At 50.3% G+C, this 22,060-nt stretch overlaps 1 protein-coding gene across 1 annotated transcript; it reads left to right on the top strand.

The window, feature by feature from the left end:
• The first annotated feature begins 14,236 nt into the window (after positions 1–14,236).
• Positions 14,237–19,004, top strand: EOMES (eomesodermin). The gene is made up of 6 exons (XM_030971680.1): positions 14,237–14,992; positions 15,361–15,515; positions 15,792–15,913; positions 16,364–16,522; positions 16,613–16,674; positions 17,213–19,004. The coding sequence occupies exons 1-6, from the start codon at positions 14,238–14,240 to the stop codon at positions 17,946–17,948; spliced, it is 1,989 nt and encodes a 662-aa protein (XP_030827540.1). The 5' UTR covers position 14,237; the 3' UTR covers positions 17,949–19,004.
• Positions 19,005–22,060: the final 3,056 nt, after the last annotated feature.

The raw sequence follows: 22,060 nt of genomic DNA, 5'->3' as shown, positions 1-22,060 counted from the left end.
TTCCTTTGGAAGCTGTTCACCTGTGCCTTTCAGGGATTCACTGCAGCAGAGTTGAGCACATCTTCTAATTCACAGACCTTTGAATATTTTCTGTGGAAACTGCAACATATTCATTTTAAAAATAGTATATGTTACTGAAACTCTTGCAGTTTTACAGAATATATGGCTGAACATACTTTTCTCAGTCAGCTTTTGGGGGTTCTTTAGATATATCAGTTGAAAACTACTGATGCTTAGTGAGATAGGCTCTGCATTAGGTTAAAAAGTTTCACACAGACCTGTCACTAGCTGAATAAAGAGACTGAGGCAAATTTCATCTGAGTAGCACTGTACAGACTCCACATCTTTGCAGAGAAATAAGAAGTCTCTGGCAGACTCATACTTATTTGGAAGGAGAAGTTGGACAATGGGGAGCAAATTCAAAGTCAAGTTTGGCAAAGCCTTTGCTCAGGTAATGGGCACAAAGTGCAGCTACAGTTTGCAAGGCTGTGGTTTCAGCATGCTTTAGTGGTCATAGGGGTTCATGGGGTCACCTCGCCCCTCTGTGATGGGTTTTGGCTCCTGCAGCATAGCATATGACTCCCAGCACTACCACATGGGGACTGGGATATGAGCATGAATTTTAAGCACTAATTTGGGTTTCTGGCTGACAAGGAGATCCCACCAGCCTACTGGCTGGATCCCACAGCCTACCTGACCAGGCCACAGCTGAGAATAGGAGTGATGAAAAGGGCATGCCCCAAAGCAAGATGCTCTGAACCTGCAGCAGCCTGAGCTGCTTTATGCTAACCAAGCATAGTAAATCATCGTTCTAGCTCTTAGCCATATCAGATACCACTAGACAACACTTTGGTGAGAGAGAAGAAAGTGCAACTAGGTGTGATCTGCCACTGCCTATTACTATTCTGGACTGGCAAATTTTTGACTCTGGGTTTTATGCAAGTGAATATAGAGGAAGGCAGGCAGTGGAGAGCTGTTTCAGAGAGGTGTAATTGCCTCTGTCCTGGGTGTTTGAGATCAAATCTGGAAAGAAAAACCAGTGCTGACTGATTTAACGCTCTAATTTCTGCTCTGCTTGGAGCTAGAAGGCCTGACAGTGTTATTCTCCAGCCCCTGACATAAATACAGTTGTGCTGCGGCCAGACCACCTGCCAGACAACCAGAGTCAAGGGTGCAACACTTGCAAGCAAATTATCATTTATCTTCATATGCCTTAAGATGCTACAGTGGGTCAGGAGCTGCAAGCCCACCAGACCATGGTTCCACAAGTCTTGTTTTAAGGTTCTTAGTACTAAATCAGAAGCACTGTGGGCCTCAGGTTGTTGGTCAGTAAACTCATGCCTGGGCTCTGATTTCTTCAAAACATGGCAACAAGTTGACTCTGCACCAGCAGTCTTTGCCCTGAGCTGGGGTGCTGCCCCTTCACCTGCAGAGGGCTAAACCTCTGATGGGTGTGTGGACCAATTTGACAGAAATGTGGCTACATGCCTGAGCCTAAACTGGGCCAGAGGAGCACCATGGGGCTGGATCTGGGCAGTGCACACATCCAGCCCTGCTGAGCACAGAGCCCTGGCCCTGGGTGCTGAAGGCAGGCAACCAGCAACAACCTGGCCAGCCTGTCCCTGCTCATCTGCGAGGGAAGGTTCAATGGGATGCCTGCAAATCCAACAGAGGAAGTTCCTATCCTACAGTTTCGGTCTTGTTCCTGCTGCTTGTTGTCTTCGTTGTGCTGATGCAGCTGTTGGTAAGATTGCACTGATCACCAAATGAAAAAATCAAGGTTAAAATCACACTCTTTTGGGAGGTGGTAATTATTAAGTAGAACTACCCTCAAAGTTTGATTTACAGCCCAGCCTTCCAAATGTTCATACAGATTGAGGGGCAGAGACCTGACCCATAAGAGTAGGCAGGCAGCCACCAGGGAATTGGAGACTTCATGGTCTGCTCCTGTCAATAAAGCCAATACCTGGTAGAACTGCAACCAGAGTCTTCTCACTGCTTCCTGCAATAGTTATTCTCTCCCTGGCACACTGCACTTGGACTGTGGGCCTTTCATATGATGCAGGATCAGGTTCTTGTACATACTTCATACTCTTCATCTGAGCTACATGTACCACTTTGACTCCTTCCCCCTGTGGGACAGGATTTTGTTGCCTTGCAGATTGCATTCTCTCTAACAACAGATTTCTTGCATGCAAATCAAGAAGTTGAGAGGAAGATAAGGTGACGAATATGCTAAGCATGGAAAAGAACTATCATGTTCTGGTTATGTTTGCACTCATTTAAAACAGAAAACAATCAAATATGAATATCAGAGAATCAACCCCAGCAATTCTGCTTTGCAACAGGGGAACAAAGATTCACTGTTGTAGAATTTAAAGTTCTCTGAAAATAAGTGATTGTGGCTTAAAATCTTTATTGAAAACAAATGGTTATGTTCTGTAAATTGTTTATGAGAAGAAGGAGTTATTTGTTCTATTTCAAGAATTTCTGCCTTGCTGCAGATTAGATTCCTTCTTTAGGATGCTGAAGAAGGCATTGTATTATCTGGTCAGGTGAGAGGACACAGGGAGGTAGAAATTTTAAAATAAAACTGCAGGAATGGTTAGAAAAATGTTTAGTGATTCTGACAAGCCAGTAAATAGCAGCATATTCAAAGTCACAGGGGTTTAACCCTTTTGTCAGCACAGGGTTTCCACTTTTCTCAGTGCCCAGCTCTGAACAACAAATATGGGAATCTGTCTCCTTCCTTATTCATGACTGTGCCCCTGGATTACAGTTCAGCTGGAATATTCCCCCAGATTTGATGGAACTGGTGCTGGTTTATCTCAGTATGTCCCCCTATAAAAAGTGATAACCATAACTGGAGGGTTGACTGCTGCCCTGCCCTCCCTCTGTCTGTTTCCTGCTTCACTGAAACGTGAGCAAGAGGGAGTGCGGCTCATCTGCAAAGCAACCTTGGTGTGATGCTCTGAGCATCCCACTTGGGCCAGCCTCCTGGGGTGGGCTAAGGGAGGGTCAGGCTGGTAACTGGGGAGAGAAGCAGCAGCCTGCTGAGCCCAGGCAGCTCAGTGCATGAGTGCAGGCAGCCAGGGACCTGGGCTGAGGAAAGCTGCTGGGCCACGAGGAGTGAGGGTAAGGCTGACGGCTGCTTCTGTTCATCTTGGAGCCTGAACTCTTCCACAGAGCCATTGTGGAAACAATAACTTCTATCTTGCTTTACTTGCGGTAGCCATGGATATCACCACTTTTTCTCCCACCTTTTCCTTAAAATGCCTTCTTCTCAGCCTTCCAGAATTTCTGAAGGAAAAGAAAAAGAGGGCTGTTAAAATACAGCTTCCATTTTGATCTTTCTTTGGTATCAGTGGTTCTCTTCTACAACACCATGTGCCTCACCGGGAAACCCAATTCTTCACTCTTGCATTATTCATATGTGTTTTGTATCTTTTTTTAGAAATATTTTCTCATTCACTGAAATTAATTCCTGCAATCATTAAGTCACCAAAATGAAATTAAATAAAATGAAACATACAAAATGTTGCAGCCTGGCCCTCTCTTTCTGTAGTCTCTCAAAGAGAGGTGTGCAAAACAGAGATTATTGCTTTCTCTTTTCTGTTTAATATTTTCCTCAACAAATGCCTAATCATTTATTTCCATGAAGCTGACTCTCTTCTTGCATTTGGTAACCAATCTAATTGGGTTTTTTCCTAGCACATCAAAACTGATAGCAAAACTTGACTTCTGCAGGAGTTTTTGTCTCAATAGGAACTTAAAGGATTTTGGCTACCCTGTGTTGAAATCTACTTATCTACCCTGAGCCTGTAGATATTTGTGTGTGTGTATTTGTGTCTGCATGTACATTGTACACACAGATATATGTATGTGTGTATGTGTGTACACAAATATCTGTGAAAATGTGTAATTTCTTGGCTCTCATCCTAACCTTTGTGCAACTGGGTGCTGGGATCTGGATATTCAGTGTGCTTAGCAGCACTTTTTAATGAAGAGGTGTTTTCCCCCTTGGAGCTGTCATTCTCTGCCACATCACAGACTCTTTCAGACAGAAAAATAATTGGCCACTTTCTCTGGAATCGGGGAGCCCCAGGGACCGGCGGAGTGCTCAGCGAACCGGGACAGCGGCTCACAGTGGTGCCCACTGGTGTTCCCCAGCGGGTGCTGCTGCTGCTCCCCACGTGGGTCCTGCCCTCCCCACAGGCACCACCCACCCCACAGCTCCTCAGTGAGGTCTCGCCGATGGTGAAACGTGACAGGCAACACCCAAAACCTCAGGAGGAGAAAGGTGAAACAAAATGGACAATTACTTCCAGAGCTGTTCTGCTACCAGGTAGAAACACAGGCTTGCGTTGCTCTGTTGGTTTTTTGTTTGTTTGTTTGGTTGGTTTGGTTTGGGTTTTTTTATGAAACTTGTGTAATGGCTGCCTGATGGGATGATTTTCCACTTTTGCAGAAGGATTTTTTTTTTCAAATGTGGATTTTTAAACAGCATTTATCCTACTCAGGGTCTGCCAATATCCACCTTTCATCTAATAGTCACCAGAGTTGTTAGCATTCAGAGACAGGCAATGCACTAAAAATCCACCCCGTAGAACGTCCCACCTACTACACTCCATGTAGAGAAGTGATGAAATAAATGGTGAAGGCTGCATACTAAGAGCACTTTCCTGGCAGGAGCACGCCAGGATCCCAACCCAGCCAATGGCTCAAATGCAAACACAACACAGCTTAACCTGCTCCGCAAAGTTCCTCTGGGTCCGGCTCTGCCACTTCCCAATCACTGCTCGCTGTCCTGGCCGCTCCTGTTACCCCAGCACAGACCCTGTGGCTCCCACTCTTTTCTCCAAGGTTGGATGACTGGAGGAGGAGAGGCCAGTGCTCTGCTCAGCTGGCGGCCTCCATCTGCCCCGCGGGTAAACAGCCCCTGCTCCCGTAGCTTCCCGGGCCGAAGGAAAAGCGTGTCCTTAGCTTTGTTGTGATACCTCCCGGGCCGACTGCTTATCTCTGACTCACTCTCACGTGTCCTTTAGGAGAAGAGGCTGGGAAGAGATCCGGAGGAGCAGCAGAGGTAGGCATTCCTCTCAGGAACCAAGGACATCTATCCTGCAGGCAGCAGGAACACAGCCTTAGGAAGACATCTTCAGGATGGAAGGATACGGCCCCTGTTTTCTGTCATCATCCCGAGGCTCTGCATTTTACCTGCCCTGTTGTTCCCCAGCTGTCAAGCCCTACGCATTAGGCTATATATAAGAGAAACTGGAAGGTGGGATTTTAGCCTGAGTAGAGCTGAATAACGTGTAAAATAGGCAGGAATGTTGCCATGATAACATTATGTTTACCAAGGCCTCACCACCATGTGGACATCAGGGTCTGGCTGCTCAGACCAAGTTCCTTGCTACTTTCTAATGGGCCGTACCTTAAGAGCGCTGTATTTTAATTTAAATTCTTTTCCTATTTGTTACATCATTTTCTGCCCTTCAATCCATAGCTGTGAGCAACAGGAGAACCAGTAACTGCCCGAGATGTGAATAGCAGAAAAAGGAAAAATAGTCAAAATAAAACAAACAAACCCCAGAAAAACAGAAAATGAAAAAGCAATATGAAAAGAATATGCATTTGTGATATGGTTTAACGGTTTTCTGTGACGTTTGCTTATTTGTCTGTATTCATCTGTAAAATTCAAATTCTTCTAGCTAAAATTTTCCTTCACTAATGTGTTAGGAATCAACACAGTCATCAGTGATAGAAAACACAGGGCTTATACTTCACACTGAACTTATTTGGAGAAAAGGGGTGCAAGGATCACTCACTTCACATTGCCCTTGTGTCGCCGAAAAGCAAGTTGTGGTGGTTTGTGTGTAGGGGGTTTTGGGTGGGCTCGGGGGTGAAGATGTAGGTCACATCTTTTTTGTTTCTTCATAATGGAAGATAATTCCTTCTGCTGTGTATATTCTAAATCTCAGCTGCTAAACAAACAAAACCGAGGAGGGCGGGCAATTCTGCAGGACTGGTACCAATGGCAGGAACCCTCCTGCCCGGAGTCAGGAGATATCCCACCGGGGTGTCCACAGCCGTTTCCTTCTTAACTAATGTTTTTTCTGATGGAAGTTGTTTTGATGGCTTTTTTTTTTTTTTTTTTTTTTCCGGGCCATTTAAACATAGCGGGGGGGGTCACCCGGCCCCCAGCCCGGCGACCCCCCGGGCTCGGCGCTCCCGCGGGCGCAGGCTCCGCAGGTGCGGACACCTTTGAAACCGCCGCTCCTGCCAACGGGATTCCCAGCTGAAATTCACGTGGCAAAGAAAGTGCCCATTTGCTTCAATTATTTTCTAACGACTCCGCTCACTTGTGCCTTTGGTCTTGCCGGCACCCAGATGGGTAATTTTGGAGCTATTTGCGTGCATGCCCTTGTTTTGAAGGCGCTGGGGTCTGTGAGCGCAGGTACTTAAAAACGCTTAGTGGTAATTAACAACTGAAAGGGGAGCCCTAGGCACCCCGGCCCGGGATCACTGCGGCACCCGGATTTCAAAGCGCCCGGCGTTAATCCGGCCGGATCGCCCGCCGGATCTCGCGCTAAACGATGGGGATGAGGATGGGGATGAGGATGGGGATGAGGATGGAGATGGAGATGCCATGTCCGCCTGCCCGCCTGGGTTCACTCGCGGGCCCGCACGGGTTCTGCCGGGATTCCCCGCGGCAGCTGCGGGGGGTGAGGTGTGCCCGGTCGTTCCGCAGGTCGGAAGATTTGGCAGCGATGTTCGGAAACTGGTTAAAAGAACGGGGACAGAGGCGGAGGCCAGCATGTCCCCTCGTCCCCCTCCTCCACCACCCCCCACCCTGAAGCTGCCTCCGGGGCAGCGTGTGAGGAGCTGGCCTTGGGCAGAGCTCCGGGCGGGATCGCTCCCCGCCACCCACGGCCCTTCCCGTCCCGTCCCCGTCCCATCCCGGCGGCTGCTGCGAGCCCTCGCACCGGGGAGCGCCCGGGGACAGCGGTGCGGGGCTGGAGCTGCCCCGCAGGCCCCGCCACGGACCCTCGCCCGCTTGCGTGGGCGCCTTCGGAGTACGGTCCCCCGGCAGTCCCTCCTCTGCTGGGCTCCCCTCCCACCCCGGTTATCCCCAGAAAAGGTGCGGAGCGGCTGGAAGGGAAGATGCCGGCTCCATCCCGCCCCCGGTAGCAGTGGGATGCTGATGGGAACCGGGGCGGGCAGGTAGCAAGCCCGAGCCCTCCCTGGGAGGGGAACCCTACAGCTATCTTCTCACCTTCCCAGGGAGTACATATGTCGTCCCCGTTCTGCTTTCTGCTTATTTTTATAGCGGACTCGCCCGTCACGGCTGTTATTTAATATGTGGTTCCCTGCTAAGCCGTGCTATTTGATTGCTGTCACAAATAATACCAGGTGAAATTCCTCATTGTTTCTGCAATTATACTGTAGCCCACTGCTATTTGCTTTTTCAGCCCCTAGAGTTAATTGTTTTCCCACTGTACGCCTCATACCAAATGCACAGAGAGCAAACAAAACCCCAAACCTTCCAAAACTCATATTTCTCAGCTATTATGTTACCAGCAGGAAATATTTCATAGCTCTGACATCATAAGCCCTGAGCAGCATGAAGTTTATCAGGGCCTTCACATGATGAAATTGTACTTTTTAAAGCGAGAAAATAAAAAAGCAGAACATCTTTCTACTGGATTTGAGCTGCTAATTTTAATTACTGTGATTGCTGAATCCAGGCTTTTTTAATAGTCGTTTCTCATACAAAGCAGGAGAAGCAAGCCAAAATTAGCTCTTTAAAACTGTCTGTAACAGATCTGTAAATACAAATAGGATCAAACTGCCCAGATCTGTGGCTGTCACACCCATGGCATGGATCTTGTTATGTTCTCACATCTCTATTGTGTGACTGTCAGGATGGTTATGGGCACAAATCTATAAGTGATTAGGCAATGTTGCTTTAAAACCAGGGAAAAGGTGCTAGGCATCCCTCACTAAATTTATTGAAGGGTGAAAAAGCAAGCATTTACAAAGAGCTCTTTGGAGATCCCTATGCATAAATAATCATAGAATCATTTAAGTTGGAAAAGACCTCTCTCTAAAATAATGTAGTCTAGCCACCATCCCAGCACTGCCAAGTCCATCACTAAACTGTGTTCCCCAACTGCCACAGCTATGTTTAAGCCCCTCCATGGGTGGTGACTCAACCACTTCCCTAGGCAGCCTGTTCCAATGCTTGACAACCCTTCCAGAGAAGAAATTATTCCTAACATCCAAACTAAACATCCTCTGGCACAACTTGAGACCACTTCCTCTCATCCTATTGCTTGTTACCTGAGAGAAGAACCTGACCCCCACCTTGATACAATCTCCTTTCAGGCAGTTGTAGAGAGCAGAATGGTCCCCTTTGAGCCTCCTTTTCTCCAGGTTAATGACCCCAGCTACCTCATCTGCTCTGCGTAAATTTTGCTCCAGACCCTTCAGCAGCTTTGTTGCCCTTCTCTGGACTGGCTCCAGCCCCTCAATGTCTTTTTTGCAGTGAGGGGCCCAAAACTGAACTCATGATTCAAGGTGCACCCACACCAGTGCTGAGCACAGTCACTGCCCTGGTCCTGCTGGCCACACTATTGCTGATACAGGCCAGGGTGCCATTGGCCACCTGGGCACATTCTGGCTCATACCAAACCAGCTGCTGACCAGCACCTCCAGGTCCTTTACCACTAGGCCACTTTCCTTCTCTCCAGCTGCTCTTCCCCAAACCTGCAGTGTTCAGTGGGGTTCTTGTGACCCAGCTGCAGGACCTGATACTTCATCTTGTTGAACCTCATACAGTTTGCCTTGGACCACTGATCCAGCCTGTCCAGATCCCTCTACAGAGCCTTTCTGCCCTCCAGCAGATCAACAGCCCTGCCCAACTTGGTGTCATCCATGAACTGGCTGAGTGTGCACTCATCCCCTCATCTAGATCATCAATAAAGGAATTAAACAGGACTGGGCCCAACACTGATCCCTGGGGAACACCACTTGTGGCCAGCTGCCAGCTGGATGTAACTCAGACCACCACCACTCTCTGGGCCTGGCCATCCAGATGGTTTTCCACCCAGCAGAGTGTGCACCTGCCTAAGCCATGAGCCATATCGAAAATATTAAATAGTGGTCATGGCTATGGTTGTGATCCCAATTTCAGGCTCTTTCTTTCACTAGGTTTCTACAATTCCATTTGGAGCAAGGAAAGTCATCTGGAAACTAATGACAATTTAATACTTTTCGCATCTCCCTTACTATAGATTTCCGAAATATTTGTTAAAGCAACAGAGGCATTCACCTTACAAAAACTTACAGTTTCTTGAACACACTTTCTTTTTCCTTCTTTAGCCAATAGGGTATAATAGGCCCAAGGACAGAAAGTTGATGTGTGGTCTTACCTAGTAAAATTAGCCATTGCAAAAAATTCACTTCAAGCATTGAATATGTTTACCCTTGTCTGTCCATATTTTACCAATTAGGATCAGACTTTGAATATTTTTTACTAACCATTGCATTTCCATTTAATTTAAAATTGCAACTAAAGATTTATTTAGGTGCTATTTTATTTGAAGGGGGAGAAAGGAAGTGACCAATGAAGTTCCTTTGAATACCACTTTATTTTCAAATCCTGAGTTGCTTCTTCCGGGTCCTATTTCATTGACTTCTGTCTGTCCTTTCTGTTTAGTATACCTGGGATGGAAAGGGCTAATCTGTGGAGAGGGCAAATCTTCACTCTCTGGTTTTTACAAATTAGCCCTGCCTTTATTATGGGGTTTATGTCCACATATGGCCATTTAAAAAAAAAACTTGTATGTCTGTATGCTGCCTTTTTAAAGAAAGTGGCAGCTAAATTGAATCATTACCAAAGGGTAAAATTGCTGTTAATGTGACACCTTTCCTGGTCAATATTAAAGATAATAGTTATTTGGCTGTGTAGGACTATTGATTTCCACTATTTAAGTCCATATATATATGTTTCAACAAGAGTTGACTCTACTTTTTAACCCTTTTGGGTTCAAGTTTTCTCAGCCTCAGAGTAGATTTTAAGCTACACTTGTTTCTTCAGGACTATGTATGTCTGCACACTGAAAATCCCACTTGGCGTAAATAAAATGGCTTGATGGTTTTTGCAGCTATAGCAGGATTTGTTTTCATCAGAAAATAAAGAGCATTTTCAGTTAATTCAGTCTCCTAACACTCCCATGAAAGAGAGGGACATTGACTGCATGTGACAGAAGGAAGTCCCTGGGCACTGAAAGGGTGTAGCTGGCTTCCTCATAAAAGCAGCCCCTGAAGTTCAGCGACAAGCTGAAATGCCAAGCCTTGCACAGCCATAGTAATACCTCCTTGATTTTTTTTCTGAGTGCTGTAAGGACTCAGTGGCTGTGAAAAGAAAGGTATCAAGAATTTTAAAAGGAAGCACTAATATTTGACTGGCCATATCTGAAAAATCCCAGCTTTAGTGATTTTTAAAATGCCATTGACAGGTGGTGAAAGAGTGGAAGTGAAAAGTGTCTTCCTTCATTTGCCTAGTGTGATACTCTGTGCATAAGTTGAAGAGGGGGGAAAACCCAACAGAATGAATTACTGGAAAAATAGAAAATCTGCAAAATCTCTGCACAAACTGGATACAAAGGTGAAAATATTAAAGTCGTTTGGGAAGCAGATGCTAGCAAATTGAAGAGGATATCCAGAAACTTACAGCTACTTTTAAACCGAAATCAAACAAAGAAAAAATTACCTCACTTAAACTAAACAGATATAGCATTCAGAAAATTCCTGTGAATCCTGCCATGGTGGCAGCAGAACATCAGGAAAAGAATACAGCAATGGAATAGTGTGACAGGTCATTCTAATAAGCAGCACTTTTAAAGTGTCCATATAAATCCAATGGAATGTGTGTATGTATCCAGATCCATATTTATAAAGATAAAGGTCATATATGGCTATAAATGGTGATATGTGGATTTCCATATGTACATACACACATATGTAAGTGTGGAACAGCCTGATAGATCCCATTGTTCCCAGTTTCTCCTCTTAGGCCCTCCTGGGCAGGGTGCTCAGGTTGTACAGTTTCAGTCACAAGAGTCTGAGCAATTTGTTGAAGCAGAGGGTGTTTTCCAATATTCTGATGAAAAAGCAAAGGTCTCAATCTCAGCCCAGAAGCAAAGTATTAAATATTTCAGTCCAGTGTGCCACTGCTGTAACTTGGGCTGCAGAAAAAAAGCTCTTCTTTTAAAGAACAGCTTTTTTAGAGCCAGAGATGCTCCTTACTTGAATAAACCCCGTGAATATATTTGAATAAAGCCCAACGAAACAAGATAATCTGTAACCCTTCAAAGACCTGCGTCTTCTTTCAAAAAACTTTTTTTTTGGTTGGGTTTTCTTTTGTGTGTGTGGTTTAGAGGTTATTTTGGTAGATTTACAAACCTAGCATGCTCCTTTCTGCTTCACCAGACTGATGTTTCTGCAGTGTTATTTTTAAGATAACAGCTAAGGGCTGCGGGACCCGTTCAGACCTCTCCAGTCCCACAGGACTGAAACATCCCGCAAGTTCTTGCGGCGGAGTTCCTGGGCAGAGCCCGTAGGGCTCCGGGGCAGGGAATAAGGACGGAGACGGCTTGTAGGGGGCTGGGGGGCATTCGCCCGGTTGCCCCCTTGATTCCCAGGGACGGTAGATTGGCAGCGATAGGAATGACAGATACTGGGTACCAAGAATTTGGTAACGTAATTGTTAATTTTAATTTGCAGCACTCTGGAGGGGGTGAATTACAGCCCTTCCCTCAGCGTACAGAGTGAATGAAGAAGCTCCCGCGTTACCGGGGTTCCCTCCCGCTGCCCCGCTGAAGGTCTCCGGGCAGCCTGGCTCGACAGGACTCCCGGGGCGGCAGCCCCGACCCCGGCCTCCCCGCCACCGCCGCCAGAGCTTCGGCTCGGCGGGAGATGCGGAATACGAGGCAGGGATGGAACCCAGGCTGCTGTTCTCCCGAGCTGAGCTGAAAATAACCCCAAGTTTGAGAAGGATTCATCAATCCTTCGTTCGTTAGGGAGAACTTCACCCCGGGCGTATTTCGAACCAAAACGGAAGGGTCTCCCTTTCCCTGGAACAGCCACAGGTTTAATGCCCTCCTCTCGGTGCAATCCGCAAGAAACCTAAGCAACATCGAAAGCTTTACTACCTTGCCCACATGAACGCGAGACCACCTGAGTTTTGGGGGAAAAACCCGCAATAGCCTTGAACTACGCGGCACCCGAAGGAATGTTTTAAATAATGCGACTCTTTCAGTGTATAAGACCGCAAAATGAACTCCCTTAAAACCTACGTAGCGGTTTTATAAAATCTCCTTCCGTCCCTGCCCTAGACAGGGAGAGGCAGATCCCGAGGGAGCCGGCTGCCGGAGCGCAGCCCCGCCGGGACGAGCCGCGCCGGGCTCTCCGGCCGCGGCAAGGGGCGCAGCGGCTCGGCCTCGGCAGCGCCCGGCAGGACGCTCCTCGCCTTGTTTTGCTTTCAAAGCAGGGCAGCTCGGCCGAGCTCTGCTCCACTTCGCACCCCGCGGCTCTAGCGCCTGGTCCGTTTCGTGCCGTAGCGTCGGACTTTTCCGACGCATTTTTGTTGTCTTATTCGGTCGAACGAGATCCACGCAAAAACTGAGGCAAACATTATCCCGGAGAGAACGTGTGGATAGGGCTGGGGCTGGTATTTCATTACCAGCTGCGAGCAGCCTAGCCCAGACTCCCACCTGTGTGGCCGCAGCCCGAGGTGGGCACATCAGGGGCCGCTTCTCCCGTCTCACCGGGGGTGGGGCATGAGTCCTGCCCGTCCCCGGCGGTCACCACCAGGAGTGCCCCGCCGCCCGCACCTGCCGGTGTCCGGCTTCCGCAGGATGCCGCATCCCGGCGGGGCTCCGGCAGCGCCAGGGCTCCGGCAGCGCCCCGGCCCCGTGTCTCGGCAGCCCCGGTCAGCTCTTCGCCATTTATCTCCGCTGCCCGATGCGGCGCGGCCCGGCGGGAGCGGGGGGCTAGCGGGCCGAGGCGGCGCGGAGGGCGGCAGAGCTGGGCTGCTCCAGCCCGGCCGGATCCTTCTGTCAGGCAACGAAATCCTGGCCGCTCAGCGGGTCTGGTTCAAAATTCAGCCGTGAGGTGGAGGCAGGTGTTTGCAGCGCTCCCTGCGAGATGGCCGGTGGCGAGCAGAGGGCGAGGGGCTGCGGATTTGTACCTGCAAATCATTCACTGCGGCTCTGCCCGCTCCGCAAAATCACACGGGCATCTACCCCTTCCCAAGCGCTGTTCCCTACCGTTCTGAAGCTAAAGGCTTGGGATTTGCGCTGAGAGAAAGCGCCAAACAGATCTGGCACTCGCCTCAATTAAAAATCTGCCTTCCCAGTGGGAGATGCTGAAGGGGAATGCGGGTTGTGAGAAACCGACTGCAGAGTTCCTGAAAACTAGAATTGCGAACCGAACCCACCACTTCCCACAGACAAGGTGAAACGTGTTAACCCCATGATAAGGATGCTGCTCAGGGAGCGGAGAGGGAGGAAGGAGGCTGTTGGACGCAGCAGAGACACAAGCCGAATTGTCTGAACGGCGAGGCGGCCGGCGGGCAGGTTGCGGGAGGCCAGCGTCTCAGCGGCCCGGTTGATCGCCGCCCTCCCTACCTGGCGAGTGCCGCTTTTCCCACCCAAACCTTTCCGTTTCGTCCCCATCTCTCGTTCAGCGCGGCGGATTCTTCCTTACGCGCCCGAGCGGTAGGACGGCGACACCTCAGCAAAAGGTCTTTTTTTTTTTTTTCCTTTTTCCTTTTTTTTTTTTGGAAGAGGGGGAGCCAGGCTCTCCACCGCAGCCACCGTGGGGTGATGCGGAGCTCCCCTCAGTCCGAGCGACGTGGGCCCACGGAGCGGGCCAGAAACCCTCGGGTAGCGAAGGGGGAGTGGGCATGGAAGGGGACGGGGCGCGCACCAAAGTCACAGGTGACTTGTTCCAATTAGTAGCTGTCTAATTAAATTAGTGTCATGCGGCCCAGCCAATGGGCCGGCGGGGGTGGAGGGCGACGTGAGGCAGCCCGGCGCAAGCCCCTCCCCGGCAGCCCGAGGAACCCGGTATAAAATGTCTCGGCCTCGCCGTGCCAGAGCGTAGTACTGTGCGTCCACAGGTCCGGGTCGGCACAGGATAGAGTGAGAGCTCGAACGCACCGCCCATCGAGGATGCAGCTGGGTGAGCCGCTGCTGACGGCGGCGGGGGCACTGCCGGGCGCCCCCTTCTACCCGCTGGAGGGCGGAGGACGCGCCGGAGCTGCTGGAGCTGGAGCTGGGACAGGCGCTGCTGGAGGCTCCCGCGGGCCGTCCGGTTCGGGATCGCCACCTCGCCTCGACCTGGACAAGATGCCCAAGAAGTTTGGAGCGGCCCCCGCCATCCTGGGCGAGACGGAGGCCGTCGAGCCGCCCTTCGCCGCCCCCAAGCCGGACGGTCGCAAGGCCACCCCATGCGGGGACGAGGAGCTGCCCCCGGCCGCCGCCGCCCGCTACTCCATGGACAGCCTGAGCCCTGAGCGCTACTACCTGCAGTCCCCCGGGCCGCCTGCGGCAGACCTGGGGGGGCCCTGCTCCCTGTTCCCGTACCCGCCCGCGGCGCAGCACGGCACCGTCTACCAGCCGCCCGGCGGGCCCCGCTACCCCTACGGCTCCGTGCTGTCCCCGGGCGGCTTCGCGGGCGCCGTGTGCCCGCCCGGCGGCCGGACGCAGTTCGGAGGCGGCGGCGGGTACCAGTACGGGCAGGCGACGAGCGGCGGACCTCTCTACGGCCCTTACCCGCCGGCGTCGGGCTCCTGCGGCGGGCTCGGGGCGCTGGGGGTGCCAGCCGCCGGCCCGGGTATGCGAGCGCAGGTCTTCCTCTGCAACCGGCCCCTCTGGCTCAAGTTCCACCGGCATCAGACGGAGATGATCATCACCAAGCAGGGCCGGTAAGTGGGCGCGGGGGATGGTGGAAACGGAGGGAAGTGGTGTGGTGGTCGGGAGTGGGGGGGAGGTGGCACCCCCGGGCACGCTCCACGTCGGGCGGCTCTTGCCCGCTCCCCCGGGTGGGAGGTGCATGCTCTGTCCGTCGGTGGCGCCCCGGGATGTTTTCCCCGAGGAACTGTTCCCCGGTTTCCCCACACACGGCGGCCCGGAGATAAGGCGGGGGTCGGCTGGTGCTCGCCGCTTGCTTCCTTAGTCTCTTGGGTGCCGGGACGGACGGGGCACTCCACGGCCGCCTACAGCATCCGCCGGAGCCCGCGCCCCCTCCCCCCGCCCGCCTCACCATGCCTTGTGGTTTTCCTCCTTTCCCCAGGAGAATGTTTCCCTTCCTGAGCTTCAACATCACCGGCCTCAACCCCACGGCCCACTACAACGTCTTCGTGGAGGTGGTGTTGGCGGACCCCAACCACTGGCGTTTCCAGGGGGGCAAGTGGGTGACCTGCGGCAAAGCCGACAACAACATGCAAGGTAGGTACAGGTTCCAGGGGTCTCCTCGCCCTCTTTCCCCGCGGGTCGGTTTCTCGGGAAGGGTTCCCAGTTTGCTCCCCCCCCCCCCCCCAGGGTCTTCCCCACACCCGGCATCCGGCTGAGGGTCGAGCTACTCTCTTAAGATCGTCTTGCGGCTCTTTTTGTGCCGCAAGGCGTTGTTGGTATGGGGGGGGGGGGGGGTGGCCATCGGGGGGCCGAGGGGCTGCGAACAAAGCCCCGCGCCCGGCAGACGTTTCACTGCCTTGTCTTCCCCAGGCAACAAGGTCTACGTTCACCCCGAGTCGCCGAACACCGGCGCTCACTGGATGAGGCAGGAGATCTCTTTCGGGAAGCTGAAGCTAACGAACAATAAAGGTGCTAACAACAACAACGCACAGGTAAGGAGGGAGAGGGAGGCCTGGGGGGCTCTTCGTGGCTCAGCGGGGGAGCCCTGGGGTTTTGGGGCTTTTACAACATTTCATCGAGCCGCTACATCACGGTGCTTGTGGCTCGTTCCCTTCTTGAATTGGGCCATAGAGCTTGTTTTCTTTGTTTTGCCGTATGAATAGTTGAAAATGTTCGAATACGATGTGCGAATTACTTTTATTTTAGCTAATGTATTGATCCCCTGGAGTTGGTCAAAAAGTGGGAGGGTTGCTGATAGCTCTGATAGCTCTTAGTATAGCAGGGCTGCAAGCTGTGACTCAGCTCCTGATAACAGTTAAAACTGCTCTGTTTCTAAACCAAGAGATTACAGTTTACAGGAAAAATGTCATGCTGTAAAATAGGTCTTTTAATGTTAGATGCAATTTGTCTAAAGATGTTGTCTCTTTCTTTGTTTCTTTTAGATGATTGTACTTCAGTCCCTACACAAGTACCAGCCCCGACTTCACATTGTGGAAGTGACCGAAGATGGTGTTGAAGATCTGAATGATTCCTCAAAGACTCAAACATTTATTTTTCCTGAAACGCAGTTCATAGCAGTTACAGCATATCAAAACACTGATGTAAGTATCGATGTGTAAAATTGCAATTAAGAACAAAATTGACTTGTGGGTTCAGCATCTCATGTTAATATATTCTGCTTTCACTTTTAGATTACACAGCTCAAAATTGACCATAATCCTTTTGCAAAAGGCTTCAGAGACAACTATGACTCGTAAGTATATCTCTATTTTCTTCTGCAGATGTGTCAGTTTAGGAGGCATGATTCTGGCTTGAAATGTCTGTAGAAGGGTTTTTCTTTAGACATTAATTCAGTTATTCAGCACCAGTACTGCTTCTACTGGTGATTTTGCTTATGTTAAAATGTCTGAATAGTGTATTGTCTAGATGACCTGTCTTTCTGCTGGCTTCTGAATTTTGGTAGGAAACTTGTGTTGGCAGAACCCAGCTGGCCTGCAGATTTTACTGGCAGCAGTATATTGGGTGTCTCTACAGAACACACAGTGTTTTAAAATTGTCAATAATTTTCTACCTTCACTTGTGCTATTGCTTGTAGCAGTAGTAGAAAATTTACAGTGGCCTAGGAAAAGTGCCTGCTAAATAAGATTAAAACAAAATAGCCATCCAATTAAATGTAGTTATGATTCTAATTAAGAAATACCTAGTTTCTGTGTGTTTGTGCTTTTGTGTTGTGTTACTCTCATAGTGGAATTGTAAAGAAAAACACTCAGTATTCCTCTTTTATGTTGTAGCATGTACACAGCTTCCGAAAATGACAGATTAACTCCATCTCCCACGGATTCTCCTAGATCCCACCAGATCGTCCCTGGTGCCCGATACAGCATGCAGCCATTCTTCCAAGAACAGTTTGTCAACAACCTGCCCCCAGCCAGGTTTTACAACGGTGAGAGAACTGTCCCTCAGAGCAATGGCCTGCTGTCCCCGCAGCAGAACGAGGAGGTGGCCAGCTCTCCTCAGCGCTGGTTCGTGACACCCGTGCAGCAGCCCAGCGCCAACAAACTGGACGTGAACTCCTACGAGACAGAGTATTCTCACAGCACCTTGCTCCCTTATGGCATCAAATCCCTCCCGCTCCAGACATCCCACGCTCTGGGATACTACCCCGACCCGGCGTTCCCATCCATGGCAGGCTGGGGGAGCAGGGGCTCTTACCAGCGGAAAATGACAACAGGACTAACTTGGCCCTCGAGAACGAGTCCTCCGGGATTCACTGAAGACCAGCTTTCCAAGGACAAGGTGAAAGAAGAAATTGGCTCGTCCTGGATAGAGACTCCGCCCTCTATAAAGTCTCTAGATTCAAATGATTCTGGGGTCTACACAGGCGCTTGTAAGAGAAGGCGGCTTTCCCCTAGCACTTCCAGCAACGAAAATTCCCCGACAATGAAATGTGAGGACATTAATGCTGAGGACTATAGCAAAGACACTTCAAAAGGCATGGGCTACTATGCCTTCTATGCTAGTTCTTAGAGCATCTTTTTTATTCCAATTGGCTGTTTTGGTTTTTTGTTTTGGTTTTTTTTTCAGGGTGGCCTTGGGTTTTTTTTGCATTACAATTGCCAAAAAGACACTTGCCTTCCACCTTGAGTTGTTGTGTGCAATTCTAAAGAAGGTGCCAAAGCTTTTTGACTGTTGCAGGTAACAAAGTAGGGAAAGAGCAAACCATGGGAGATTTCTTCCCCTTGTTTTAGAAGGAACCATATGCAGAAGCTGTAAGGAGTACTCTAGTGTCTAAATATGTGGCATTTATTGGAGACACTAAAGTATACAGTCTGGGTTGGCTCAGAGGCCTGATTAAATCTATGCACTCCTGAGCAAGGAAAGAGGGGGTGGGATCCCAAATTTAATTTCCTTCCCTGCTTAATAGAAGGGAACTGGGTTGCAGGGAAATGCACAAATGCTATGTTCTGCTTTAGACTGAGCTGGTTTTTTCAACCCATCCACAACACAGTTGGCTGAGTTGGATATTGCTCAGCTACAGCTTTTTCTTTTGGCAGAAAATGCCAAAATAAGGCCTGCTTGCCAGGCAGGATTTTGACTTGAAGGTCTTGGTGCCAACGGGATTACAATGACAAATCTGACTTTTCTTAGCTTAGAACTTGCATTAAAAAACCCTGCCTCCATCCCAAAAGCCTAACCTTTATTAAGGTGGCCAAAAACCAAGTGTACATTTGGTGTTTTGTCTAGGTACACTGTAGAATATTGTGGAATAATGTATTAATAGTTGACCTATAGCTGTTCAGTTGGAAGGACATCCGGTGGTGTTTTGAAGTTCAAAAGGCATTTTTTGATTAATCAAACTTAGCATATGACACATTGCAAAAGGAGATTTCTATTTATGTGTATGTCAAGTGACTTTTTCAGCTGCCCTGTATGAAACTGGAAGTGATGTAACTTTATCCATTCTTGCCTATACTTTCAGCCATTTTAAACTGCCCCAGAGCAACTGGCCCACAAACTTTTTCCCCTCTCAATAAACTTTGTTTTTTCTATGTAGATGTAATAATTTTTAATAAATGTGGTGGTGCCAGGCATAACACGATATGGCTCTGCCTCATCTTTGCTGGGTGTCCCAAAAGGGGAGGAGGGAGCACGATCCTAGGGGATGGGTCTTTATATTTAACCATCCTCGCTGTGTGTGTGGGTTTTTTTTTTAATTTTTTTAAAGTCTCTTGGCTCTTGCTCTGCATTTTCCTGTGCATCTTCTGCACAAGCTGGGAGCCTCCTGTCCCCTTCCAGCCCCCATCCCTCGCCTCTGAGACAGGCGAGCTGTGAGCTCGGCCCGGACAGCGAACTGTGAACCCAGCCCACCTCCGCAGCAAGCCCGGGGTTGCCTCCTCCCGCCGCCCCCTTCTCACCCCCTCTGCTTCCCGGAACAAGGCAAGAAATTCCCCTGCCCGTTTATCTGAGGGGAAAGCTTCTGGCAGAGCGATTGAATCCCAGCTCCCGCGGCAGCGGGACCTTTCCTGAGGATATGCAGGCAGTAATGGGATTAAGCTGTTAACGATTCCCGGCTGCAAACCAAATAAACGCAGGGCTCAGGCCGGGGCTGGCCCCGGTGGGGGTAACGCTGTCGGGGGGTACCGGCAGGGGCTCCCCCTCCTCCGGAGCACGACGCGGCGGGTGTGCGGGACATTTCGATCAGCGCCTCGCCTCTCCGGGCGGCGCTCCGGCTCTGCGCCGTGGCAAGCTGTCCTGTCAGCTCTTCTCTGCCCAAGGATCCCATCTGCAACAGGATGGGGACTTGAGGCAATTTTTTTTTTAAGAGACTAAAGACCGAGCATATTATTCCTTCTTTTTATTTATTTTTTTTTTCCCAGTGGGGCCATCCCCTCCCGGAAAAGCCCCCGCGAAGGGCTGTCCCTGTCCCGGCGGGGGGTGCGGCGGCATGCGGCCGTCCCCACCCGCCCTGCAAACGCCGATTACACAGCACGATTCCGCCGCGCTCTGTTAATAAAAGCTGTACATTTTTGCACCGCACGGTGAAAAAATAACTTAATACTTGTGAAAAGTCCTCACACTGTTTAATAGAAACGTAAGTGCCTGGCTGGCCCCAATTAGCACCTTGTGATTATAATGCATTCCTAAAATGGGGTGTCAGACGCCAAATTGTGAATAAAGGTATCTAATTATTCTTCATAGGATGACACCGATAAACAACGCCAGGTTTAAATAAAGATCAAGGAACTGAATGCTTTTTATTTGTTTACATTAACAAAAGATAAAGTTAACTACCCTTGCACTTTGCTTCGTAATGTGATTTACTGCCACAAACAACGGGCTGCGGGCGGAGAGCTCCGCCTCGCCTCGCCGGGCTTTTTCTGGCGGCTTTGGAGGGAGGGGGACACCCCGAGGGTGAGCGCCCCTTCCTCCGCAGCCCCACGGCCCCCGGGTGAGGCGGGCGTGTGCCGGGAAATGCGGCACCACCTCGGCCTGGCAGCGAGCGCTGCGAGCGAGGGAACGGCCCCGGCCCCGCCACTTCCGACGCTCTCGTATGAAAAAAAAACTGCGTGCGAGTTTGAAACGCGAGCTGGACGGGCACCGCGGGTCTAGAGCGAAATAAAGAAATAAATAATGGTTGTTTACACCACTGCGGTGTGCGCGGCGGGAGGTGGAGGGAGAGCCCTGCCCGATGGAGAGGGAAAGCTTCGTTCTAGGTCGGGGAGAATGCGAACCTCGGCGGCTGCCGGCGGGGCAAAGGCTCTGCCCGACCCGGGGCTCGGCTCCTTCCTCACGCCGGCCCCGTGAAGGGGCTGCGCACCCTGGGGCCATTCCCTGCGAGTTAGCAATTCTCTGGGATATTTCCCCCCTGGAACCGAGGGAGAGGATCGGTGCTCTGGGTGCCCCGCCCTGACTTTTAAATAGCATAAGCGCCCGGCGGGGCAATAGAGGCAGCGGAGACGGGTTCGTCCCATGGATTCAGGCCATTCCTCGCCGAAGACTCTGGTTTTTGGTGTTGCTTTCGTTAAAGCACACCTGGCACGTCGAGAACAACCCTCCGGTAATTTTTTTCCAACGAAACTTCATCCCTCGCTGCTCACCCCAAACCCTATCGCCGCGGCTTCACACCCGGGGCGGAAAACGAATCGAGCCCGAAGCTCTTTCTTCCGACGGCACCGCCCCGACCCTCTCTGGAGAAAGGGCTCCTTCTCCTCAGGGCGGCCGCCTCCGCGCTCCGGGGAGGAAGGGACAGACATTTTTCGGTATGGTTTCTCTTCGAGCAATGGGATGGGGTTTTACTTTCGGTCTGAATTTCCGCTCCCACCTTCCTCAACGCCGCCGCCTCGTTAACACCTGCTCGCTTGTTCCCAGCTCCTCCTCTCTGAGGGGAGCGCGGCATTAATGGAGCTTAATGGAGGGGGGGCTTTCCCCGGAAAGGTGATTTTTTACAGCTCCCGCCCGGGGTTGCCTCTGAGGCAGCGGCCGCCGAAGTGGGAACAGGCCCCCGATGTACCTGTAAGGTACCGTTACCTTCCAGAAATTCCCCTTCCCGACGGGAATATCGGCCAGCCGAGCCGGGGGTGTCGGCTGTGGGATCCCGGCTCTGGGTCGAAAGTGGAGGCGGGGGGGAATGAGGTGAGGAAGACGGGGCCCGCTGGCACTTCCCTCGTGCCCGTCCACCCCATGAAATTGTGACATTATTATTATTATTATTATTATTATTATTATTATTATTATTATTATTATTATTATTATTATTACTCTACATTATACATTCAAGCCCAATTCCCCAGCCCCCTGAGCTCTGTAGCCCACTCATCCTTTTCCCCAGATCTTCATAGCCGTGATCATAATGATACGGGTATGGCTAATATAAATATTAATCTAATCCTTATTGGAAGGATTTTAGTGCTTTCTGGGTATCACAGATATGTAATCCAGGGGAGAATGACATTAGCCTGAAAGTGTGGAGTGCAAAATATGATTTGAATAAAAAGATAGGGTGGTATCTAATATTTCCTTTAGGGAGTACTATACTCTGAGCTGTCAGAACCGATTGTGTAACTGGAGGAGACTGAGGGATGTGATCCTAATCATATTGATGAAACATTCATCTGAAAGACTGAGCGCAACCAGAAGGG

This window comes from Camarhynchus parvulus, chromosome 2 (genome assembly GCF_901933205.1).
Source record: "Camarhynchus parvulus chromosome 2, STF_HiC, whole genome shotgun sequence".
Classification (NCBI taxonomy): domain Eukaryota; kingdom Metazoa; phylum Chordata; class Aves; order Passeriformes; family Thraupidae; genus Camarhynchus; species Camarhynchus parvulus.
This window is presented reverse-complemented; position numbering and strand designations above follow the sequence as displayed.

Bases quoted from the DNA above. Each gene is read 5' to 3' on its own strand.
- EOMES (XM_030971680.1), top strand. From the start codon at position 14,238: ATGCAGCTGGGTGAGCCGCTGCTGACGGCGGCGGGGGCACTGCCGGGC. The intron at 14,993-15,360 runs GTAAGTGGGCGC...TCCTTTCCCCAG, and splicing joins ATCATCACCAAGCAGGGCCG to GAGAATGTTTCCCTTCCTGA. The intron at 16,675-17,212 runs GTAAGTATATCT...TTTATGTTGTAG, and splicing joins TTCAGAGACAACTATGACTC to CATGTACACAGCTTCCGAAA.